We start from the raw sequence: 26,150 nt of genomic DNA on the forward strand, positions 1-26,150 counted from the left end.
CTTCTGTTCTGAAATTTGATTTGTCCTTTTCATATGTGTTCTTTTTTTAATTGTATCCTTTGGTATATATGGTTGTGACAATATTCTTCCACTATTTGATCTGAGGAAGTGGGTCTGGCCCACGAAAGCTCATCATCTAGTAAACCATCTTGTTAGTCTTTAAAGTGCTACATAGTCCTGTATTTTGTTTCAGCTACACCAGACTAACACGGCTACATTTCTATCACTATACTCCTACGGGTATGCGTACCACTGGTTGAGAAACACTGACCTAAGGCACTGACCAGCAATAAGAGAACATATTTACTGTTTAGAATGTCTCCTGTACAGCAACTGTGCATGGATCTTAGCAATACAGATGAAGTACCTTCCCCAAAGACCTTACAACCCAGGTTAAGACAAAAAATAAGGGATGAAGAAAGATGAGGGAAAGTACAATAAGATAATGGGGTTACTTGAGAATCAGAAGTTTTAAGGGTATTATTTCATTATGCTTTATTTTAAATGCTTTAAGGGGATGTAGTTTATAAACTTCACTAAAATAGTGAAGAGTCTTAGAAAAGACTTAGAAAGGCAAAAGGCTTGGGGGTTAAGATCAGGAAAGGGATTTAGCAACTGAGAGGTACTCAGAGTAAGCATGGAAAAAGGATACATAGATGATAACTAGCTAAAGAAAGAGGGCACAGAAAAGGGGGTTAAAATGAAAGCACGCAAGTTTGTTACTATGGTCTGCTATCTCACTCCATCAACCGAGGGTCGTAGATAGGCTGAGGTTTACAACTTCAGAGACCACATCAAAATGACAACTAAAAAGCATGGCATTGTAGCCAGAAAAGATTGGTTACTGTCTTGCAACATAAGGAACGTTTACTGAACTTTCATATACATGAAGTCTCTCTTTTGCCAATTCCAGTTTCTCGTCCATTATCAATCCTCTCTACACACACGAGGGAAGGCTTAGCAGCCTTCCACTCTGCTGTTCTACTCTGTCACATAAATGACAACACTTCAAATAAGAGAATTATTTGTTCATTCTGAAGGGGGAGAGGGGAGAAAACATTTACATAGTTAGGGTGATAATCTCACCCCACTCTGGCATCTTTATGCCAAGTAAAAAAGGACTGAGCAAGGTACAGGTAGGATTCCTACACCACAAACACCCATAAAGATGCTATCCAAGGCCCCCCATGCAAACCATGATATAGAGGGTGAGCCAGAGGGCAATGTCAGCCTTAAGAAAATTGTCTTAACTTATCTTATCTACTCATCTGATGAAGTGGGTTTTACCCACAAAAACTCATGTGATGAGTATCTGTTAGTCTCTTAGGGTATGTCTACACAGCAAAGTTATTTTGGGATACCAGACGTATCCCAAAATAGCTACCCTGTTTCTTTTGAACGCATCCACTATTTTGAAATATAGCGGACATGCTATATCACCATCCCTGTAAACCTCATTGTACGAGGAGTAAGAGATGGCTTGAAATAGCACTGTATTTCGAAATTTGGCACTGTGCAGATGGCACCAAATGACGAAATAAGCTATTTCGAAATAGATTCAAAATAAGCCGTACAATTTGCAAAATTGTATATCTTATTTCAAATTTAGGGTGCTGTGTAGATGCACCCTAAGGTGCCACAGGACTGCTTGTTTTTAATTTAGACAGGCAGCCCTAAAGCTCTCTAATCTCCTTTGTGGGCCTTTCCAGATCCAAAAGAAGTGCCACATGAGGAAGGCACAAAGTGCTTTAAAGCTGTTAGAGGCATAGAATATACATATAAAGAGTTTTCATACAAAAGACATTTTGTTTAAAAACAGCAAAGGCTATTAGCATTCAAAAAAGTATTCCAATTCACATGCAGCCTGTGCAAATATGGAGCAATCACAACAAGGTAAATAACTGTGCTAATATCAGTTACTTACACATTAAGAGAACATCTCACAATAGTAGGATTCTATGAGTTCATGACAGCTTTTAGATACATATTAGCAGTGCATTAATTTATTCTGACAAACAGGGTTTGTGTAGCTTTAGATTGGAAATTAGATGAAAAACATTGTTTTCCAGCATTAAGATTTGAAATTTATTGTTTCCAAGAGGTCGCAACAGTTGACCATCAAAAAACCTGCACATGTCTGTGCTGTGCTCAAGCACATACATATGGCTTCCTTAAGTATGAACAGTTATTACAGGAAATTCTATCATCCGTGTCCAGTTTTCATCACCCCATGCTATCCATCTTTGAAAATTCTGCTCTTGACATTAAAGCAAGCTCTTTTGAAACAAAGCCCCAGAGGGAAAGAATTACAATTGAAATGTCTCAATTGTATTCCTTAATGTTTATGCACTTCACTTCTTAACAGTGTTCAGATGTACAGGTACAGTTAAGATCTCCTAATTGAATGAGAAAACCAGGGGAAATGAATTTTCAATGGGGATTTACTTTCTTATTTTCATATATTATATAAAAAAGAGCCAAAATGAAATGAGGAAAAAATTCATTAATGCTTCTGATATCTTAGCCAAAAGGGAGCATCTCCTTATCAGATTAAGTATTAATAGTATCTGATATCTAATTTTTTTTTCCTTCATAGCAATATCACAAATAAAATAAGCTCTCTTATTATCACTCTGGCTCATATTATATTATATGATTATTATATTATATTCATACACACACACACACACACACACACACATAGAGCATCAAGCCACAATAATAAAAATCCCATTAAAAATATATATTTTTCCCCCAAAGAAAAGCATTATCAACTTGACATTAGATTTATGAATTACAGCATCCAATCATTAAAAATGTATTTATGCATATTTTGCATTATGGTACACTTTCTGACCTCAACCATTATTAACAGAATTTATTTTGCCAGAAATGCATGAGAAAACTTAGGGGGAAATTAGCAGACATGTTTACGTTGGCAGAAATATGGGGTAGAGAAGGATAGCTAGTTCAGGTCCTGTTTGTCACAATTGAAAATTAAACTGTCAGCTTGGCCATGGATTACAACTAATCTGTTTAAAAATAACATACTTCAGCTTTTCATATTATTAATACAGCATGGCTACGTCTACACTGACATGATTTTCCGAAAATGCTTTTAACGGAAAAGTTTTCCGTTAAAAGCATTTTCAGAAAAGCGCGTCTAGATTGGCAGGATGCTTTTCCGCAAAAGCACTTTTTGTGGAAAAGCATTCGTGGCCAATCTAGACGCGGTTTTCTGCAAAAAAGCCCCGATTGCCATTTTCGCGATCGGGGCATTTTTGCGGAAAACAGTACTGTGCTGTCTACACTGGCCCTTTTGCGCAAAAGTCTTTCGGAAAAAGACTTTTGCCCGAACGGGAGCAGCATAGTACTTCCGGAAAAGCACTGACGATCTTACATGAGATCGTCAGTGCTCTTCCGGAAATTCAAGAGGCCAGTGTAGACAGCTGGCAAGTTTTTCCAGAAAAGTGGCTGATTTTCCAGAAAAACTTGCCAATCTAGACACAGCCCCTGTGACTAGCACAAACTATTGATCTGAAATTCAAGTTGGACTATGACATGGGTAGGTTATCCTCAGGGGCAATACTTTTACATTAAAAGTGAGATACTGCACTGTTGATTTCAATGGGCTGTAGTCAGCAGAGCTGGCCAAAAACATTTCAACCATTTTTTTCTGTCCAAAAATGATACATCTTGGGTAGACAAAGTCAATTACCATGAAAATTTAGTCTGGAAAGTGTCTCAGGTCCAGGGTGGAATTTCTCATCAAAATCAGCGTGAGAAAAAAAGAAATAGGTAATAATAGCCTTGCAGTTAGGGCATTCACTTGCGAATCGTGTTCAACTCTCTGCGCTGAATCAAACAGAACAGGAAGTGAAACATGGATCTCCCATCTCCCAGGGGCTTTTGGAAAAGAAGTTTAAAAGGTCTCATTTCCATTCCACATCAGAACAAAAACAAGTCTTTAAAAACCTCCACATTCTTCCCGGGATAGAATTGTTTTCTGGACAGAATAACTTCCATGGCCCCTCTTACCATCACTCTTTCAAGATACAATGGAAGTCTGGACCTTGATCCTGAAAACAAACACACAAACCTATCTTTATTCATCGAGTAAAATAATTCATCTGTATATATGTTTGCAGGATCAGAACCCAGATTTTGCTGATGTTGTACACATTCAAGAGAATTATTTTCATTGTCATAGCTCTCAGAATGGAAAAGAAGTTTTATATAAGACTGAAGACCCAACAAAATTAAAAAAAATACTAGCTGGGTTTTTATGTTCTTTTATTTCTGTTGTCGTCTTTAAAGAGAGTACCATCCCGAAGTTAAAAAAAAAAAAAAAAAAAAAAAAAAAAGATCAATTACACACACACACACAGCAGATTTATAGTAGGAGAGTTCTGCAACTGAAAACACACATCTACCAGGTTTCTCTTTCTACCTCTTTCCTCCATCTCTTTTCCACACAACAGTAGAATTACATGTGAATATTGTTTAATCCATTTTATTACAGCTTTATCCAAGAATCTGATATTAATAAGTTTGTTCTCTTTGACAGCTATTATTAATATGCACGTACTATATTCTTTCTTTTGGTACACAGTGTATTACAGATGCAGAAAATCAAAGCAATATTGAAAATGCTGCTTTAATCAAGAATTTTAGAGAATTTGTAGAAACATCACATACTTAAAAATGAGTGCATTTTCTACACCAAACATTTTGCACAATTATAAAATTAACTCTTGGTCATGGTACAGGTTAAGCTAGTGTAAATGGTAGATTCTCTGTAACTAAGTCTTTAAACCAGGGGTGGGGAACCTCAGGCCCGGGGGCCAGATGCAGCCCTCAGCTTGCCTGAATTTGGCCTCCAAGGATCAGGACCCTGCCTAGCATTGGGTGCTCCAGCCACCCTGATGTCCTTCAGGGGCTGAAGCGCACAAAATCTACTAGGCTAGCCCCCAACTCCCCAGCTCTGGTGTGCGAAGGGAATGTGGGGATTGTCTTTCTCCTCAGTTGGGGAGCCACAGTGAGGAGGGTTTTTTTGCTTCTCACTTGTGCGGCTTCCGACTGATTTTTCTGTGGGTCAGTGGCCCCGGACTCTAAAAAGATTCCCCACTCCTGCTTTAAAGCATGATTTGAGGACTTCACTAACTTAGCCAGAGGTTAAGGGTCTATTACAGGACTGGGTCATTGAGGTTCTGTGGCCTGCAACGTACAGTAGACCAAACTAGATAACTCTGATGGTCCCTTCTGTCCTTAAAAGTTTGTGTCTACAACACTGGATGAATATCATGAGAAGCTATTACCCATAATTTAGAAACATTAATTCATTATAAGGCTGTCAATTAACTGCAGTTTTAATCGCATTGTTAAACAGTAGAATACCAACTAACATTTATTAATTGAATGTTTTTCTGCATTTTCAATTATATTGATTTTAATTAACACACAGAATACAAAGTGTACATTACTTAATTTATATTGTTTTTATTACAAATATCTACACTGTAGAAATGATAGAAGAAATACAGGTTGCACCTCTATAAATTCAACTCTCTGGTCCGGCAACATCCATGGTCTGGCAGGATCACAGAGTCCTGGTGCAGTGAGGGGGGGCCACAATGCGGTGAGGGGCGGAGCAGTGCATGAACCAGCTGGGCTTTAGGAGGGGAAGCCTTGGGGCCAGCGCAAGAGGTAGGGCTCGCAGCAGAGGGGCCAGAAATGACTTCCCCTGGTCCAGCAAAATCCCTCATCCAGGACCAGTCAGGTCCTATAAGTTCCATACCAGGTAGGACCAACCTGTAGAACTTTTCAATTCATCTCACATAAGAGCTACAATGAAATCTCTTTATCTTGAAAGTGATCTCTCTGGAGATTTGCCAAAACCTTGCTGGTAAGTGGAATCAGAAGGAATGTGTACATCAAGCTCTCCAACTATGACAGGCAGAAAGCATCAGAGAATAAGTCCTTGCCCAAGCCTTCCCAAGAGCAAACCAGAAATATTTCCTGTTTTTTCTTGGTAGCAAACAGGTGCACTTGGGGAGTTTTCCACCCCTGGAAAAAAAATGCAGCCAACCTCTGGGAGGAGCAACCACTCAGAGTGAGAGAAGAAGTCTCTACTAAGGTGATCTGCTATCCTCCTCTTGATGCTAAGGTGATAGCAAACTTTCCGGTGGATTCTGTGCCTGATGCAGAACTCCCAGACACAGAGTGTCTCTTGGCAGAAAGCCAATAAAGCATGCTTCCCTTGTCTGTCGAGTTGTGACTGAGTTGTCCATCAGGACTCAACATCGTGCCTGACAGGTGAGGTAGGATGACTCGGTGTGCCAAAGAGGTGTATGATATCAACTCAATGGAGGGAGGGGCTGGTGAAGGGAACTCCCTCTATAGACTTCTTGCAATTAGTCCACCATCACAGCAAGGTCAGAAGCATAGTAACACTCTTCCAAACGATCCCTGAATTGAGAATAGACCATCACCAGCCATGCTGCAGGGGCCACATGCAGAGCCTGGCATAGCACACAACATATATATGCATGCTGCCATGTGGCCTAGCAGACTGAGGCAAACCTGGACATAATTGGGGGGACATGGAGGCTTCTGTGCTGCAAATATCTGGAACCTGTCTAGCAGCAGGATCTCTGTGGCACAGGTCAAGTCGAACACTGCTGTGTTGAACTCTGACCTCTACTCCAGAACTTAATAGATTGCCCTTGGCCTTTGGGATTCAAAAGTACCAGGCTCCCCTGGCCCTGAAGCTGTTGTGGCTTGAACCACTTATGCACTAGTCAAGGGATGTAAAGCCTCAATGTTTTCAGGGTGGCACGGGAGTCCTTGAAACTATACAGCTTGCTGTCTTTCTACAATAAGGCCCAGTTGATGAAGGGAAGGTCCTGCATCAATGGCTGAGTCTCAATGGACAAGCGAGAGAGGAGCTGCCAGGAAGTTCACTGAATGGAGATGGTGGAGGCCACGGTGCCCATGACCGCATCAGCCGGACACAATGAGGATAATGCTGCTGCTGTGGGACTCTCAATGTTCACTGGTGGTCCCCAGGTTGCTGCCCTAGATTCTCCTGGACCTATGGGGTCTTTCCCTCAGACGCCACTGAAGAGGCCTGGGATAGCAAGGCTGCTAACCTGTCTGAGGCTCCTGACACTTAGCAAGCAGCCTAGGAAGGTAAGGGAAACCAGCAAGGGTTCCATGGGTATCCACAGTACCGAATGCTGCACTTGGGACCTTAAGATGGGTTTCGATGCAGACACTACCAGACAACCAAGATTGGGCAGAGCAGTGACTCTTATCTGACCAGTGCCAGCCATAGCACTTCAAGGTAGATCTGCCTGAGCAAGAAAAATGGCTTAATCAGAGAGAGAATTGACAACGGGCTGATGATCAGTGACTTCTGCCCCAATCAGTCCTACAATCTTTATCAAGCCCTTGGAGATGCAAAGGGTTGGTCTTGTTGCTCTTGCTGGGGGTGGAGGGGAGCCCACCCTTCTGGGTCTTAGCCAAGCTATGCCTCAAATCCCACTCTCAGTGCCAAAGGTGCAAGGACCAAAGAGGGTTCCTCTGAGCTTACCTCTCTAGAGTGGATGTATGATGCCTTCAGACAAGTGAGCAATGGTGGGAACAGTACCACTGAAGCAGGGATGCATACAGAGATCCCAAGATGTGTTTACCCCGAGATTGAGGTACCAAAGGAGCCAGTGTTGGTAGCACTGAAAGTGTCAGGATCTCCTGAGATACCTGAAGGTTTCAGATGTCAACGGAGGCCTACATCACTACCCAGATTCACAGACAAGTTATGGGATATACCACAATGCTTGACTTGAGCTGGGACCTGAATACCCAAAGAGGGCATTGAGCTGCCTGGCATGGGTCTTGGCTCATCCCCAGCCTTCACCTTTCCCCCTCACCATCTTCTTCACTTCTTGGACTGAGCCACAGAGGGGGATAGGTGCCAGCAGAGCATTCTCTGCCAATGCTGTGGTGCGCGGCACCAAGTCAGGACTTAGATCTGGTACCGGAGCGAGTGCTGACTCCATCAGGAACACTTTAGGCAGTTGTTGCAATCCTTTGTCCTGGATTTCAAGGACTTACGAATATGACACTTGTCGCTTATGTGCCCTTCATCCAAGCATCTTAGGCAGCTATTATGAGACTTGCTCATTTAAACTATATTCTATTGTAGTTTAAATACTCTTTACCTTGCAGCACGGGATTTATATCTCAGGGATTTTGTGCTTTGTTTAAGATTTTTAAGATATACTGTATTTAGAATATACTGTATTAGGGATTATAAGTTACTTTAATAAAAAGATACCTTATTTTGGAAAGGAAATACTTCCTGTGTCAATTACTTTATTGGAAGACTGTATCTGTGTCCTTTGAGTATTTTCCTTTGCAACCCTGGAAACTTAAGATGAACAGATTAATGGAGCAAGAAGTAGGTTAATGTAGCTGTGCCCCAAAAAGCCATTTTTCAGGATAACAAAAGGAGTGTCAGGCCATGGCCAGTTCTCACCTTAGCACTGCTCCTTCTCCTACTGTCACACAAGACAATCCAGTCCAAAATAATAGTGATCCAGTCTGTATTATCTTGCAAGGCAGGAACCAACACACTGTGAACCCTGGAGGATTCACTTCACAGTGAATCTGAAACATAGCTCTTTCAAGATTAGGCTTCTATAATAGGAGGCAGATTCATAAATATAAGGAGCAGGGTCAAATTCCCCCACCATTTCAATGGGAGCAATCCCTGATCCCCACAGCTATTTAAAAAGAAAATTCTGGGAAAATTCCCTACATGGAAAGACAATGCTACCTGTGTTGGGTTTTCCCAATAATCATTGCCTGGGTTACTATGGCTTTACAATGAAACAGAAATACTGGGCTGCTAAACACATGGATTATAGTGTAACCAGTAAGCGACATGGAGAACCACAAGGGGATCTTTCAGTTATGTTTTTAAATGTGAGCACCTTGATAACCCTAAACTCTATTCTCACCTCCACATTTAAAAGTAGAAAATTAACGCCAGCTAGAGATTGATGAGCCTGCTACAGCCTTGATGTAGAGATCCGGGACTTTTAATACAAGCAGCACATGTTCATACATTAGATCCAGAGACCCCACATTCAACCCCCAATGCTAACAACCTACCCAGAATGTTACAAAACTTCATGAGATTTCCAGGAGGATCCTAAGTAACAGAAAACTACAAGTTTCGTTAGTTCACTTGGCCCAACTGCCAATGAGGGAGGTAGGGCTGCAATATAACATGTGTACTCTCCCGGTTTTCTGGAGACTGACAGGTATGCCGAAGGTTAATATCTGTGCCCTGAAAGTTGGGATCTGTGGCTGAAATGATTTTTGACACCTCTTTGTTTTAGGGGAAGTTAGTGGACAAAGATGTCCAGAGCCCACCATAAGCATTTCTTAACATTTAGTATTATTGTATATGTGTTGCAATAGGAACACTGTAGTGACACACACACACACACACACACACGCACGTAAAAATTTTAAAAAACAGAGTTTAGAAGTAAATGTGTTCCAAGGATAGAAAGATTATTCAATCCATGCAAGCCAAAAATCAGAAGCACAGCTTTACCAGATATGATCTCTACATTAATCTTTTCCACCATTACACCTTTTGTGACAAAGCTGATCCAACACAAAAATTCTCTTTCTTTAAAGAAGCTTTATCATTAGAATGTATAAACTGACCCTTTTACGAGAGAGAATAATTGTCTCAATATGATATTAGATTTATAATTATATGGCTTCTACAGTTGAACTTGGTCACCCATTATCTATGATGTGACAGTTAATATCAATATAAAATTACAGCACTTTTACTTTACATACTTAAGATATAAAAAAAAGCTTCTAGAAAACAGAAAAGGGAAAAATGATTAAATGCCAAATGGTTCCTCACCAACAACTTTCAAATCATTTATATTCCAAGTGAATTTTAACAAGAAAACACTGTCTAATTAACCTAAATCTCACATTAACAAAGGAAGATTGTTCAATGAACAAATATTTTAACAGTTTAATAAATCAAATTGTCTTTGTAAATATTTATAAGCAAGCTTCCAGTTTTTCCCCACTTAAACGAAAGATTAGGTAGTTTACAATGCAAATCAGATTACTGTTTGTTTTCTGTATTATTTTCCACACTCCCTTTGAAACAACATAAAAATACCAAACATCACTATCATGCAGGAAAATGGGTAAAGGGAGCAGGTAGACCTCTCAACTAATGGAAAAAATCAGTTTCAGACAAAGTATTACATGATTGAGGTGCTACATTTTTTGCAGCATAGGTGCTGAACAGTTTAAGGTGTTTGTGAAAAGTTGCCAGGACCACATCAGTATTCAAAGACCATTTTTCCCCATGGAAGTGTGCTCATTACTATACAGTGGAGGCTTCTGTGGAAAAGAATGGCCCAGTTTATCCTCACCTCTACTATGAATGAAAAGATAGAAATTAAGTTAGCTTGTACTCAAGAGTCAGTGAACGAAGACATGCACTAAAAAGCCACATGGAAACACAAACGATCATAAATAAGAAACAGACTACTGTAGGTAGAATTTCTAATGGCTGCTTTCTAAAGTATTTCAACTGATTTAGGCAAGAACTTATGACATTTTCTCATATATATTTTATAAAATCTAGACAAACCTGTCCAGTAGTTTCTAAAGCCTGATGCTGCAAACACGCCCTTCCCCTCACTCCCCCAATCAATTACCAAATTAAAACCTATAATGTTACACACTTTGGCTTCTTTGTACATTCAGGACCAGAAGATACTGCCACTCTATATGCAGTATTTCAACTGAAGTCAATAATTATTCATAATTACTTTAGAATTGCAATAATCTGCATGAATGGGGAGGGGAAGCCAGAGCATTTATTTTAATAAATCCTCGTATTATTAAAGCCCATGGCAAAACTCCCTCTGATGTCAATGAAGTCAGAATTTCACCCATAATTTCTAATTTAAAAAAAAAAAAACACTCTCTCAAACACTGAAGCACAAATTTTTTTTTATTGTCATTCAGTGTCCTTCTGGGGAATGTAGAACAGAAGTGTGAGGCACACTACGTGTGCGTAGTGAAGAGGGCTCTGGGGTGGGACTCAGGAATCTCTGGCATGAGACTTTAGCCAACAAACTTGACCTCACTTTACCTGTTTCCTCTCCAGCCCTTCGTCTGTGTTGTTTATTAAAACTATAAAGTGTGTGTGGTACGAACCAACTTCTTACTATATGTTTGTATAGAGTCTCAACTTCAGCTGGGTCCTGTAAATGCAAACCTCTACAAATCACAACTGTTGGATAAAATACTTACACGGGCCAAGCAATTTGCAGCTTATGAAAGAACATCAGAATCCCTAGGCATTTTCATTACATGTTGGACCTTCCTAGTCTGGCAGTCTCGGGACATGAGTCTCCCAGACTAGTGAGTTTACCAGACCAGAGCATGTTAATGCTCTCCTGATGGCTGCCCTGCTACTGGCTCCTCCTCCTGGGGCTCCAAAGGTTGGGGTCCCCTGCCCTGCCAAAACTGGTGCAGCCAACGCTGCCCGCCCTGATGCCCATGACTGCAGGAGTTCCCCAGCCACAGCCACCAAGCTGCCACAGACCTGTGGCCTCTGGGGATTCCTGGATGGGGCTGTTCAGCCGCCACAAGCCCCACTATCTTCGTGGGTTCCTTGGGGTTCTCCAGCCCCGGGCCACCTGGCCTATAGCAGCACCGCTGCTGTAGCCCAGCCCCGCTGCCGCTGGGAGTTTCCCAGAGTTTCTTGGCCGGGGCCACCAGGCCAGCCCCACTGCCAATGGGGATTTCCCTGCTGGGGCCAGGACTTCCCAGCTGTCACCTGGCCCACCGCCAGGGTTGCCTGGCCAGGCCTTGTAGGCCGCTGCATGGCCCTGCTGCTGCCGGGTGTTTTCCAGTCAGGGCTGCCCGGCCATCCCAGCCCTGCTGCTGAGGGGTTCCCGGGGTTCTCTGGCTGCTGCCGACCCGCTGCCAGGGGCTCTCTAGCCACCTGACCGCACTGACACTGGGGGTTCCCTGGCAGGGGTGGAGGCTCCCCCATGCCACCTGATGCCAGGATTCCCTTGCCTAGCTGCGGCTGGCCTAACTGGGACTCCACCAACCCTGCGTTCTCCCAGCTGGCTCCTACTCCTGGGACTCTCTGATCCAGCAACATCCATGGTCTTGCTGGACCACCGATGTTGCCAGACCAGAGTCTCGGATTTGGGAGGTTCAACTTGACTTGAAAAAAATCACTGCTGATAATTTTATGATTCATAATTACACTTCTTAAACTGTCTTAGCAGGACTTCCTTTTTCTAACCAGATAATTAAATTACAAAACTAGTTCTTTCATGAACACTCGTTAACCACCACTTAGCCAACATTAGCAAATATAGGGATATGGGACTGGAAGGACTCTTCTGGGTCATCAATTCCAGTCCATTCCCCACTACTGAAGGCAATCCAGCCACTCAATCTCATTAATAACTATCAATATCCTTTTTAAAACTTGATAGGTTGTTTGGTCCCAATACTCCTAATGGCAGGCTGTTTCAGACCTCACTCCTCTAATGGTAAGAAACTTTCTACTAATGTTCAGCCTAAATATATTAATGACTAATTTATGCCCATTTGTTCTGGGGCAAATACTCTCTGAAATAGCTCTTCTCCCTCACTGATGTTCATCACCTTGAGCTATTTGGGGAGCGTAATCTTATTCCCATATCAGACTTCATTTTGATAAGCTAAACTAGCCCAGCTCTTTTAGTTTCTTCTCGTAAAACAGATCTTCCATTCCTCCAATTAGACTTGTAACCCTTCTTCACACCTATTCCAGTTTGAATTCATCTTTTCCAAACATGGATGATCAAAATTGCACATAGCATTCAAGATGAGGTCTTGACAGTGCCTTGTATGATGGCATTAATAGTCCCTATCTCTACTGGAAATTCTCACCTGCTATAGACTACCCTTTTCTTTTTCATGGCCTCATCCTTCTGGTGACATTTTATATTCCCCAAAACACTGCATACAAGCTAAAAGCTCCAAACTCTTTAGAAACAAAGTGCAACCTTACCTTATACAACTGTAGTGTTTGAAAGTACTGGCTGCTTTCTGGCATTCTAAGCACAATTGAATAGCTCCTGGATAGTCCTCCTCCTTAGGGAAAAAATTCAATAGCAAATGTAACTTTTGAAGCAAATATTGCAGCATACATCTTTAGACTAAAATAGAACTATATGGGGAAAAAACAATGCTAAAGAGATCTGTGGTAAGCTGGGGTGCAACTAGGGCGCATGCAGGACTTGCCGCCCATGCAAGGCCACGGAGGGAAGGGGGCCAAATCCAGAGGTGAAAGTCAGAGCACCCCAGTGCAGCACTCCGGCAAAAAGAAGCTGCTAAGAAGCAAGCAGCCAGGCAGGTGAAAGGGCTGGCTGGGGGTGTGCGCTTCCCCAACCTCCCGTCTAGGGTTTCCCTAGCTCCTAGACTGTGCTCGCTCTCCCCTTCCCCACCCCCCACTTTGACAGGGCTGGGGGCTGCTTACCCGGAATTCTGCTGCTCTTCCCTTCTCCTGTCTACCAGGGAGTGAGGGGAAAAGCGTACAGGTTGTGTGCCTTCCTCTCACTCCCAGCTGCCCAGGGGAGGGGCAGAGGACACTTCACACAATCTACATACTTCCCCTCAGCTCCCTGATCTTCAGGGGAAGAGGAAGAGCAGCAGCGACCTGGTAAGACCCCCTCCTCTTTCCGCCCTCCCTAAATTGTGCCCTTGTCCTCCCTTGAACTCAGCCCTACACACCCCAGCATCCTGCCCTAACCCCCACCCTCACGGATCTCCTCTACCCTGAGCACCCCATTCCCAATCTCCTGTCCATATTCCTGAATCCCCTGAACACCCTCCCCCCCCATCCTACCCACTGCCCTGAGTCCCTCCCCCACACACACTCCACCCAACACTTAAACTTCTCAAAAAAAGACCCAAAGGTGGACAAAGGAGCAGCTGAGCTTGCACTGTGACAATTGCCTCTCTGCAACTGTATCCTATTGTACTTCTCTTAACCACTCCACTCTACCAATAGCACTAGACTTGACACCCTCTTTTCATTTTCCACTCATCTGCACACTTGTCCATGCTCTTAAAGGAAGGCCCTCCCTATCTCCGTTTACCAAGTCATAATCTCTCCTCATTCAAATCCCTCCTGAAAGCCAAATTACTCCATGTTGCCTACAAGGAGCAATTTAAATTATAAAACAAAGTTAACAGAACCCTCAAAATTGTGCACCTTAAAACTCCTTGAGCTTCCCCAAGCTCTGCGGTGTGCTCCCCCTCCCCCACTGTCATTCTGGTCACTCCACCTAATATTAAGTCAGACTGTCAGTTCATCGAGGCAAGGATCCTGCTTTTGTTCTACAAAAATCTAATACATTTCTGAGCAGTCTATAAATACCTAAGAGAAACCTTACTGTACTAATTAGAGCCTCAGCCCTCAGATCTACATATGTACAAAGGTTTGCCATGTAGATCCAGTGGGAGAACTGGAGCCTTGGATAGAATAGCAGACATCTTCCAATAAATTAGCAATCAGGGCCATATATACAGTATTTCTTACATTACAAAGCAAAATTTCTGCTAAGTCATTTTATTTGCTTTTTAAAAAAGTGGGCTCTGTGTTAGGAAATAAGAGTAAAAGAAATTAAAAGGATGGAAGCAAATACATACCCAGCAACAATAATCATAAAATAGTTCAAAGCAAACTTACCTCCAACATTTCACTTAAACGTACATCTGTTCTTTGCTAAAAATTGACAGAAAAAAAGCCATAAGAAAACTATATAATTGAGAAAAATATATTTTACTGTTCAAAAAAAATCTGTATATACCAGTGTTTTTATTGTTCTCAGAGACTTTAGCAGTCCAATCAGCAACTGTCGTTTTCTTTGGTTTGCAAGAAGTCCCAAACTAGCTTGAGTAAAACCTTCCTTTGCAACATTCAGGTGCCTGTTGAAGTCAACAATACACAGAATAGTCTTAGCTAGTATACAAAATTAAGAATTTTATATCAAAACATTAAGAGGTAGGTCTGAATTCACATTAGAAAAAATGAATAGCCAGCACTTCTAGTGAAATTCAGCCACTACATTGACACAAGAGAGAAATTTGAAGGGTACATTTATCCCAACAGTCCATTCCAATAGGAGGCAAAACTTTCAATTCACAATTTGGATGTAAGTACAGAAATTGACTAGTAATTTTGTGTTCATAGGAAGTAATTACAATAAAAGTAATAACATAAAAACAGCCGTACTGGTTCAGACCAAAGGCCCATCTAGCCCAGTATCCTGTCTGCCGACAGTGGCCAATACCAGATGCCCCAAAGGGAGGGATCACAACAGGTAATCCTCACGTGATCCCTCCCGTCACCCACCTCCAGAGAAACAGAGGTTAGGGGATCATTCATATTAAAGCAAATTAAGGGGTTCTTTGGGGGGGGGGAACATGAATAATGTTTTAAAATAATTTTATTCCCTTTCAACTTCTGCACATCAGACATGTGTTGCTAAGTATGTACTATACCTTCTTCCGTTTGTGCAAATGACTGCAGCTAACTGAAGGCCAGTTTGTAAAGATGTAACTCGTTCAAGCTCCTAAAAGAAACAATATTTCAATTTACTCTTGCAAGTGTTATGGTTTTGTGTAAAAGAAATCACAAATCTCAAAGTGACTTACATAAACCTATAATCTATTCCCACAATTTTCAAGATGAAATGTATTTCAGTCACCCAATAAGTAAAGGGAAATAAGGCAATTTAGAGGTTCTTCAGAGACACTTTTACAGTTGCTCACATAAAATAAAAAAAAAAAAATAAATAAAAAAAAACACACCCACAATCTGCAGAAGAGAATTATTTGGAATCCATTTTTATTGAAGTTGGAAGCGACATAAAATACTTTTATTTATATGTACATGGGGTGTTAAAATGCAGGTATTTAACTAATCGAGTAGTCAATAGAATTTTAATTGACTACTTGATAGGCTGCCCAGCTCAGTTCTGGCTCGCACTGGTTGCGGAACAAAACCCCGCTGTGGCTCTGCCATTAAAAAGGCAGTAGGAGCCGGGCAGCCTCGACCCCTGGCTCCTACTACAATTTAAATTGCAGAGCCACAGTGGGGTTTTGTCCCACACCTGGCACAAGCTGGAACTGAGACAGTCTGCCTGCCCAGCTGGCAGCAGCCCCTGTACACAAGGGGGGGGGGGAGATTCCAGCAGCGATTTTTATCTGCCGCACCCAGCGTGAGCCAAAACTGAGCCAGACAGCTTATCAACAAAATTTGGTTAACTTATATATTACAAAATTACATAAGAATATTCTTATAGCCATTAATGAAGAAGCTCAGCCTAAAGGAATGATCAAAGCTTTAGGCACACTAGCACAAACTTTAATTTGCATTAATAAACCAGATAGATACTGGCAAAAGTAGGGAAATATGCTGCATGCCACATTTTGTTTCACACTATTTAGGTACTCACTAGCGATTCAACAGATATCATTTTGCAATGACCCTTAATTGTGACCTGTTGAATTTAAGCACTGAACTCTTCAGAGCAAGGAATGCTGATCTAATTTTTGTGAAATTCCTAATGCATTTTGTGGCTCTTAAACATAACCACAAGGGATTTAAAACAGCTATTAATTTATCTTTATTTGAGAGCATGCCATGGAAAAATTTGCACACACACATATTAAAGAAAAACTAAACATTTTTAAAATGTATATTGCACATGCGAGGTGGTGTGCATACCATACCCTGCACTAGACAAGAAAGGATTAACTTCATAGTATGGAGGAACTTCTGCTCTCTTCCTTCCTCCCAACCATGTGGTTCTGGTATAAAAAGGTTGCAGACTAATTTAGTCTAAGCCAGGGGTGGGCCAAAGGGCCTCTGTGGACCGCATCCAGCCCGCCAAGCAAGCTGATTGGGCCACAGAGGCCCTGCCACTCTCCCTGCCCCCAGGTCAATCAGGGCCTGGGGCTGGGGGGGGAGGGGGGGAGGTACGCAAACTCTCCTCCACTCTGCCCCTGCCCTGGAAGGAATACACAGCTCTTAGAAGCACCGCACGCTCCTAGAAGAGCAGGAGGAGACTTTGCACACTCCCACCCACCCCCCAAGCCCTGATTGGCCTAAGGGCAGGGGGGAGCACTTGAAGTCTCCTCCCACCATGCGAGGAGTGCAGTGCTTCAAAATGCCACATGCGCCTTGCAGGACAGGGGCAGGATAGGAGCAGATTTTGCGCACTCTCCACCCCCTGCCCAATCAGGGCCTGGGGGAGGGAAGAACATGTGAAGTCTCCTCCCACCTATAAGCAGCTCAGCAGTTAAAGTCATCTGCCATCTGCTGCTCAGCTGGCAGTTGACTCTAAGCAGGGCGCTCCCTTGCAGGACAGGGGATGAGAGATTTCACGTGCTCCCCCTCCCCAGTCCCTGATTGACCTAGGAGCAGCAGACGAAGTCTCTTCCAACTGCCAGGGGCACAGGTGCCTAGAGAGAACTGCCAGCTGTTCAGAACACCTGGCGGTTCTCTCGGGGGGGGGGGGGGGGAGGAAGGGGAGGGCAAAGATTTTGTGTACTCCCCCACCCCCACAACAATCAGGGTCTGTGGGTGGGGAAGCACAGTAGTGTCCTAGCCCTACCCCTTCCAGGGTGGTCCAGGGCCACTTCAAAAATTTCTGAAGTAGCCCCCAGTCAAAAATTATTGTCCATCCCGGTCTAAGCTGACCCCCCCAAGGAGGAAGGATGCTTGGTGGAGGATCCAACACAGGAGCCACAACAGTCACTGATGGAAGGAGTAAGAGATTTCAAAAACTGGACTGGAGACCTGTTGCCTACAGCTAACTGGCTGGAGTCAGAGTCCCAGGGAACTGTCTGTGCCAAGGAGGTAGGAGACTCTCAACATATAGACAATAGCTTCAGGAGACAAAGTAGGAAGCAGCCCAGGGATGAGGAGCAAGTTGTAACTCCACAAGGGCAAATTCAGTGTGGGATGCCTGCTGACTGAGTGGCAGACACATTCACTACTCAGAGGGACATGGATTGGACCAATGAAGCAGGGAGCACCTGGGTTCCTCTACACCAGCTGTCACCCCTCCCTTCCCCTGGTGACAGCTGACTCTGGCCATTATACCATGAAGCCCTGAAACCCCAGAGGAGTCATACTGACTCTGGTTCAGGGTTGGATAGCCTAATGGCCAAAGGGCAGCCATATTGACTCTGGCCACTGAATTACACAACTTGAATCCAAGGACACACAGGTAGACTATACCCATGATGATCTACCCCAAAAGGGGGATGGGATGTGCATACATATGATAGCACTGTATTTTAAAATGTGATAAGGGCTTTCCAAAAACAGCAAGAGGCATGGTCTCTACTTTAAAATTTTACTATACAAAATCTGACCAGATCTAACTTATATTCAAGTCCAGATTAAAACCTAGGTCATTCTAACATTACCTTCTGCTCAAAATAATCAAAAATATGCTATGGTCTTATTAAGGTCTTTGGTTTAGAAAAGTCAGAAACCAGTTCCTGGTTTGAGCAATGATTTAAATTCTATTCAAAGATTGCTCACCATGTGTCTAACAATCTCTCCTTTAGAAAAACTAAGGCTTTGAAGAGCTAAGGCTTTTGCAGAGGGTCATTACTTCCTTTTTCATAAAGAAATACATTTATTAATAAATGTAATCTAAAAATAGATGGCATTCAGCTGAAATACTTCTGGCTGTATTAATTCAGTAAAACTTGTTCTGTGGAGACAATCAAATAGCATAGGTTAGGGACTGGAGTGGAGTACAGCTATTAGGTCCCTATGGACAAAACCCTCAGTGCAATACCCAGACAGAGAAGCTGGGCAGACTCCCTTCTTTCAATCAAACATGGACTGGATGGGCTGGGATGGGGTCCTTAGTCTCTGTCTGTCAGAAGCTGGGAATGGGCAACAGGGGATAGATCACTCGATGCATCTGCTTTGTTCATTCTGGGGCACCCAGCATTGACCACTATTCTAAGCCAGGACACTGGGCCACATGGACCTTTGATTTGACCCAGTATGGTCATTTTCATTTCTTACAGCTGCTGCAGTCGTCTTTTTTTTTGGGGGGGGGGGGGGGGGGGGAGTGCCCTTCCTCCAAACTAAGGAGGAAACACCAGAGAATCTGAACAATGCAAAATCCATTGGCCCAGTCTATGCCCCATTAGTCCCCACAGAAAGTCCCCACAGAATGGGATTCTGCATTATACAGGGGATGCATACTACCTCCATGACCTTCTCCCACCCAGTGGAAACGCACTCACTTCCAGGAGATCCTGTCCAGAGTGAGGAAGAAAGGACAGGATTTCCTGCTAAATACGAGCTATTATCATGAAGCAAAGAGCACATTAATGGTAAAATACACGTCATTGGGAATGCAAGCACTCTGCCCCTCACACAGGATAGGACACCATATGTTAAAGTTTTAGAAGTCGAGTTCTTGAGTCAACAGACAAAAATAGATCCTCAGGAGCCCTAGGTTTTTAAACAGGATTATTGACTCAACACACAACTGACGAGATTTTAAGGTATCTCATATTGGCCTGAGAGATTTTTAACTTTCTCTTGGGAATCTTTGAAGCAGAGTGTACTCTGGTATAAATCCACAGACAGTATTGTTTCAAGCTACACTAAAAGGCTGCTGTAATATGAAATTAATGCCTGCTTGTAATGATCTGTATGTACACAATAGCCCAATAAAACAGGCATTTTAAAATTACAAGATATCAAAAGAATGTAGAATTATAGGTGAGGAAGGATTTGTAATAGCAAAGCTGTTGTGTACTGAAAAGAAACAAGATCCAAAACAGAAATTATTTGCCAGTCTGTATCAACTGCTCATAAACAGACTTTAAAAATTTTTTTTTGTATAATATCAAAATGCTTCTGTTTCAATCCATGTCCTATAAACTGTCAGATAGAGATCAATTAATAGTAGTTACAATTACATGCGTGGAGGAAACCAAGTTTCACTTTCTGTATTTTAACTCTGGGATGAAGTGACAGTGCTTGTCACTGTCATCTCTCTTCCACTTCCAGAGAGAAGTCAAAAAAAGAATGATTGGTCCTGCAGCACCTTAGAGACTAACAAAAAATGTAGATGGTATCATGAGCTTTCATGGGCGCAACCCACTTCTTCAGAGAAAAGTCAGGCTAGGGACATTCCTGTGAGTTTGGAGAAACTGTTTTAATATTTCACTCTGGGAGGCTGATGAGCCTACCTCATCTTCTGACACTTCCAGAAGCCTTAGAATATTCTACCAATGCTTCAGTGGAGTCAACGACAGTGGAGTCTATGACAATACCTTATCCAGAAATACTGACAGACTGGAACCTAGTCACCCACTTGCTTTATGTCTTACCTATGAGTCACCTCAATTACAGAAACTTTGCAACTGATCAAGCAACAAGGAAGAAAGTTGAAGTGTCAGTGGAAGAGACAAACTACTAACTCAGAGACTGCTGCTACAGAGAATATTCTTACATGGGAAATGGAAGGTGTTGTCCTCTCCCTCAGTTTCAGCAAAACCTCATCCAGTGCAACTCATCAGAATTGTGGAAATTTCAATACTACTCTTATGGGGGTGGGACTTCATGATAATCTATATTAAATTGGCAACATGGTAAATCAAGTTTCATTGGCTCTCATGGACTCATTTGTTTCCTTGAGAAATTCTCACTTTGATTTGTGGAACAGATGAAGCAGATCCAGCTTAACATGACTAATCTCAAGAGAGCATTATAAAGAGAGTATTAAAGCTTCCATCTTTCCTAGAGTTTAACTGTTTTGAAGTCTCTTGAAAGTACTATGTCCAACTTACTTGGCTGTTGGACACATTTCTCATGACTTGTTAGAGACCGGTGGGAAATTTGGAATTGGTTACTGATGAGAATTGTTAATATCTTCTTCAGAAGCAGGGTACAAGCCACGCCTCAACATAAGCAGCAACGAGGCTCCTGCTCAAGCCCCTTTGAACTCAATAACTTCCATCAATGCCATCAATAACTTCCCATTTCTGGAACAGCTTTTTATGAAGATGATGTTGGAGCACTTTCCATGACATCGCAATCTTGTGCACTTGTTTCCTATCAGTCTAGTTTTAGACCTGAGTTTAGTGTAAGGATTTAATTCCTACTGGTAATGGACACACTACGCAACAATATGCTGGACCTCTATAGTTCAGACTTCCATAGTCAGGCAACATTTACGGTCCAGCGTCACCTTTGGGTGCTCCCAAGCTGGAGCACTCATGGGAAAAGCTGGGTCCTATTAGCAACTCCTCCCCTACCCTCCCAGAGTTCCTGGAGTGCTACAAATAGCTCATTTGCAGCATTCAAGCTCAGGGAGGGACTGGGAGGAGTGGGTACAGGGGGATGCTCAGGAAAGGATGCGGGGTGATTGCTGAGTCGTGTGGATAAGGACCAGAAGTGCAGCACAGTAGCCATGGGGTTTGGGTACTCCCACGAGGTTGCACTCCTTTCCACAGGCCATGGAGTTCCACAGTCATTCTGCTTCTTCCTGAGAGCCCCCTCCCTCCTGCCCTCAGCTGCACTTGGTCAATACCAGCCCTCTGCTGGAATGGAGCCTCACAGCTGGGGGCACTGAGAGGCCAGTATTGACCTCTCGTGGTCTGGCAGACTCGCTGGTTCGGTCCAATATTATTGCCGTAAAATAGCCACAGACTATAAGAATTTAAGACTACACTCTCCCACTGACTACGTGAATTATCCGTATTTGTGCCTGAAAAACAGATCAAACTGAATTACAGTAATATTAGGTAGGGTGATTTAATAATTTACAGAAGGCATTTACAGTAAAATATGTCAGTTCATTATCTTACCTTAACATATGCAGGCTGCTTTTCAAGAATCAAGTCTGCAACCTTTTTAGATACCTTAAAGGGAAAAAAATATTACATGTGAGGTATCTGGGAAGTATCCAATCTCTATAATGAAAGAGCTGGGTTAAGAACACTAAAGAGTTCCTGCAATTCCTAACATTCTTAATCATCCATTGATTAATACATATGTCAGGAAAGAAGTAAACATTCTAAGATAATGACCACACTTTTCCCGCAAGTAAAAACAGATGTATGTTTACAGCTCCATTTGGGAATTAGTGGGTTTTTTCAAATTAACCTTTTAGTCCTTTACCAGCTAAAGAGCACACTTGAGTAAAAATAGAAAAGATGTGAAGCACTGGAACCTGATATATTCTGTTTTCAGGTTATTAGTGTGCAATTACAAATTAACCACCTACATGGGAGACTGAACAAACTACAAAGGAAGCTTTCCTTTCATACAGATACCATATTATATATAAATTTATGTTAGCGTTCATAATCATCCTGTGCATGGCAAAAATCAACTTAAGTTTTTCTAATTTTAAATTATGTTTTCCACTGCTTTGAATTAAATAATAAATTAAGGACTATTATATTTCATTCTGAGAATTACACCTTGTATTGAAATTAAAAAATAAGCATTTTTTCAGTGTACATACCCATAAGAAAGGTTGATCAAAGAAAGCTATTAAATAAGCCAGTAGTACTTTATACAGAAAATCATGGAATAATTCCAGGTTCAAAGCAGTTTTCTTCAAGCAGAGGTTACGGGCATTTAACGAGACAGAGCTCTCGGCACCTGAAATGTGGGAATGATTTTTGTTTCTCTCAAGCACTTCTCTCTAACCCGCCCACTGATAGGAATCTATCTGCTTCTGCCAGAGCCTCCTCTATCAACTCAGCCATCTTCTGTTTGCTGAGGAAAAATGGAGATGAAGGGTTTCTTTATGAGTAACAGGTTGCACACCTGCACTGTTAACCATGAGGTGAAGCTAGAAGCCAGATCAATCAGCATTTCCTATGGCAAACCTCCAGTAGCTATACAACAGAGTCTGGTTAGTTCTCTTTAGTACCATCAACTGGCAATCTAGCCAAGAGTGCGACAGATGCACACAAAAATCAGTCCAACAACCACAATACAGATGTATGCTTCCTTGATTGCTCTCCAGAAGGTATGTCATATGCCAGATTATGTAATTCTCTTTTATGGGATCAGGGAATTTTCAGTTTATTATTTATCTTCTCCCAGTCTCTGTGTCAGAGAGCCCTTGGCAAAGGGTATCCTGTTCTTTGCAAACAAGTCTCACCTCAGACCGGACAAATTAACTAAACCAAACAAATGTCCTACGGCATATTTAGCCATAAAAAGTTTCTTTAAAGGTAAAGCTTGTCAAGACTCAAACAATACAAAATGTATAGAGGTAATACTTAGGAATATTGTATTTGAGGTAAAAGCTGTGTTATCCAGCTTTATACCACTCAAAGCTCTATAAACTTTTTCTAATCTTCACAGAAGGTCCAGTTGCTGCAGGGCCAGCAGGATCCCTACCAGGCTCCACATGGCTCCCAGAAGTGGTGACATGTCTCTACTGCCCCTAGGCGAAGGAATCTCCACAAAGGGTTTGAAGTACATGAGAAATTGTGGGGATAGGGCGGCGGTGGGGAGTGCTAGCTATAAGAGGCATTTGGGTACAGGAGAGGGCTCGGAGCAGGGCACAGGAAGAGTTTCAGGGTGCCCCTCCGATGGCTCCCCACAAGCAGTGACCTATCCCTGCTGCTCCTAGCAGAGGTGCAGCTAAGCAGCTCCGTATGTTGCCTCCACTGACAAGCACCACTTCACATCTCCCATTGGCTACTGTTCGCAGACAATGGAAGCTGTGGAGCTAGTGTTTTTGGTGAGGTAGAGGCAGCGTGCACAGTCGCCTAGTCATGCCTTCATGAGGAACAGCAGACACAGATCACTACTTACAGGGAACCAACCAAAGTGGCAACTGTCTATTCTCTTCAGCTTCATTCTGGTGATGTACTTCCCAAGCTCCTCTGTGCAAGTCCCATCTTTCTTGCCTATCTGGCCTCTCCATCCGCCTACCTTTGCAGACATAGGCACCAGCTATCTCCTTTCATCACTGGTATTCTCCCTGCTCTTCCCCAGACTCCGCCCACCGCATTTCTTCCCCCTTCTCAAGGTTTTTTTATGTATTTATTTACTATTCAAGTTAAATATCTTTGCAGATTCAGCACTTACTTTCATTTGTTCGGTCATATGAAATGCATTCAAATTATCACCATCTGCTCTCTTTTACATAAACATCCCACAAACAATAGCCATACATTCTAGGGTTGTCCATCATCATTTACACAGCCATCCTACAGTCAGCAATACTGAAATTTTTTTTAAAATATTGTCACGTCATCGCTGTTTCTCTAGCAGGGAGCATCCATTCTGTTGTCAGAAGGGAAAGCAAAGCCCCGTCACTCAAATAAACATATCATTTAATGGCTGCTGAGTACCAGTAGCACAATGCATCCTATTTAGGAGGTTAAATATTGTCTCAGTAATCTCAGCTTCTGATCTCAACTAATTTAATTTGTTCATTCGCTAACTAGCATTTTATGCAAGGGCATTTTTCATAATGCACTAGTAGAGCAGAACTAATCTAGCACAACTCTTATTAGCATCCTTTAGAAGCCAGAAACATAATTCCTAACCATGGGACTGACTACAAAGTCAATATAAAGAAATTACAACAAGGTATGGGAAACAAGAAATGATTTCAGTTTTTCAAAAATAGAACTGAATAAATTACTACACTTTTCTGATGAAAACTGACCATATGGCTACATATGGTACTTTGCAAACTAAAATGAAAAGCACACAGATGTGCAGATAAGACCCAACTTCCTGCTGTACAGATTTATGTTACAGACACAGATGATTGCTCAGATTAAGATTGAGATGATACAGACAGTAAAGAAACCTGAGTGTGCTGAAATGCATTTCATGTAATAGAACAATTGCAAGTACATGCTGAATGAGCAAAGATATTTAAGATAAATCACTGAGCTTTGTTCCTTACAAAACCACCACATCAAGTAATTTAAGAAAATGTGGCTACGATTAATTTTACAAAAACACATACTGAAAGCCAACGAAAATGGATTATTAAGCAATGAGGGGGCTGTGCCCCTTGCTCGCTACACGTGCCAACCTTCCTCTCTCTGGCCGCTACTCACACCAACCCCTCTCTCTCTGGCCGCTTTCGCTTCGCTGAGAAAGCCTGTTGACGATGACATGATGATATCATGGATGTCCAGTAGCCTAGGCGGGGGAAGGCTTTCCCTTCCCAAATGGCCAGGCATGGGCCTGCCCATACTCTTCCCCCAGAACACCTACTATAGGCATTCTGGGGACAGAGTGCTGCTACCCCCAGCGCCTGCCCTCCCCGATGCTCCAGGGACTAGGGAGGCTGGACCTTTGCGGCCTCTTTTCTCCCCGATGCTCCAAGGGAGGCTGGGACATGTGGGGTTGGGGGAGCAGACCTCCAACCCCACCTACACCCTTGCCCATGGATGATATCATTCTGTCACCCGGCAGGAACATTCTGTCGTCCGGCAGGAAAAAACATTTTTAGATACAGAGAAAGATGTTTTATCACAATCAAGAGGGTATCAGTAATTCACAAGAAAGTCAATAGCATTTGAATCTTTAACATGCATTCCAAAAGGAAAAGCATCCCTACAAATGACTAATACACCTTTAAACTATCATTGTAATTATGTCAACCAGAGATACACATAGGAAATGATGATGTACATCCACCTTCTTAAAGCATGTATTTATCAGAGGTGCTGTATGAAATGACCTAATTCTGGATCAGTAGTTAAAATGTAACCTGTGCGTGACAATATTTTTTGAATTTTACACATAAAAAATGAGATGCAGAATTCTGTGGTGCTGATTTACATAAAATGTGCTAATGTGTCCTTAACACTATTCATTTAATTTTTAAATGGCTTGACCCATGACCAGTATTGACTTGTATCCCACAGAACCTTTAAAACAAAGAAAGATAACATTGATAACAATCACCCAGGTTTCCTTCTGCAAAAGAACCCCACTAATTTCTTGCACCATACATCAAATAGTTACTGTCTCA

The 26,150-nt window shown here is 42.3% G+C and overlaps 1 protein-coding gene across 5 annotated transcripts in view; it reads right to left on the bottom strand.

The window, feature by feature from the left end:
• VPS50 (VPS50 subunit of EARP/GARPII complex) overlaps nt 1–26,150 on the bottom strand; it is a 174,964-nt gene that overhangs the window by 122,974 nt on the left and 25,840 nt on the right. For all 5 annotated transcript variants that reach the window (XR_012902050.1, XM_075922362.1, XM_006114479.4 and 2 more), the window contains 5 exons: nt 21,991–22,044; nt 15,637–15,707; nt 14,943–15,060; nt 14,822–14,857; nt 13,139–13,221 (listed from right to left, as the gene is read on the bottom strand). Coding sequence is in view for 4 of the 5 variants with exons in the window: in XM_075922362.1 (XP_075778477.1) it covers nt 13,139–13,221; nt 14,822–14,857; nt 14,943–15,060; nt 15,637–15,707; nt 21,991–22,044 (362 nt within the window). In the remaining variant the exon portion in view is untranslated. The remainder of the gene's footprint in view (nt 1–13,138; nt 13,222–14,821; nt 14,858–14,942; nt 15,061–15,636; nt 15,708–21,990; nt 22,045–26,150) is intronic.

Source organism: Pelodiscus sinensis, chromosome 2, assembly GCF_049634645.1.
Source record: "Pelodiscus sinensis isolate JC-2024 chromosome 2, ASM4963464v1, whole genome shotgun sequence".
Classification (NCBI taxonomy): Eukaryota; Metazoa; Chordata; order Testudines; family Trionychidae; genus Pelodiscus; species Pelodiscus sinensis.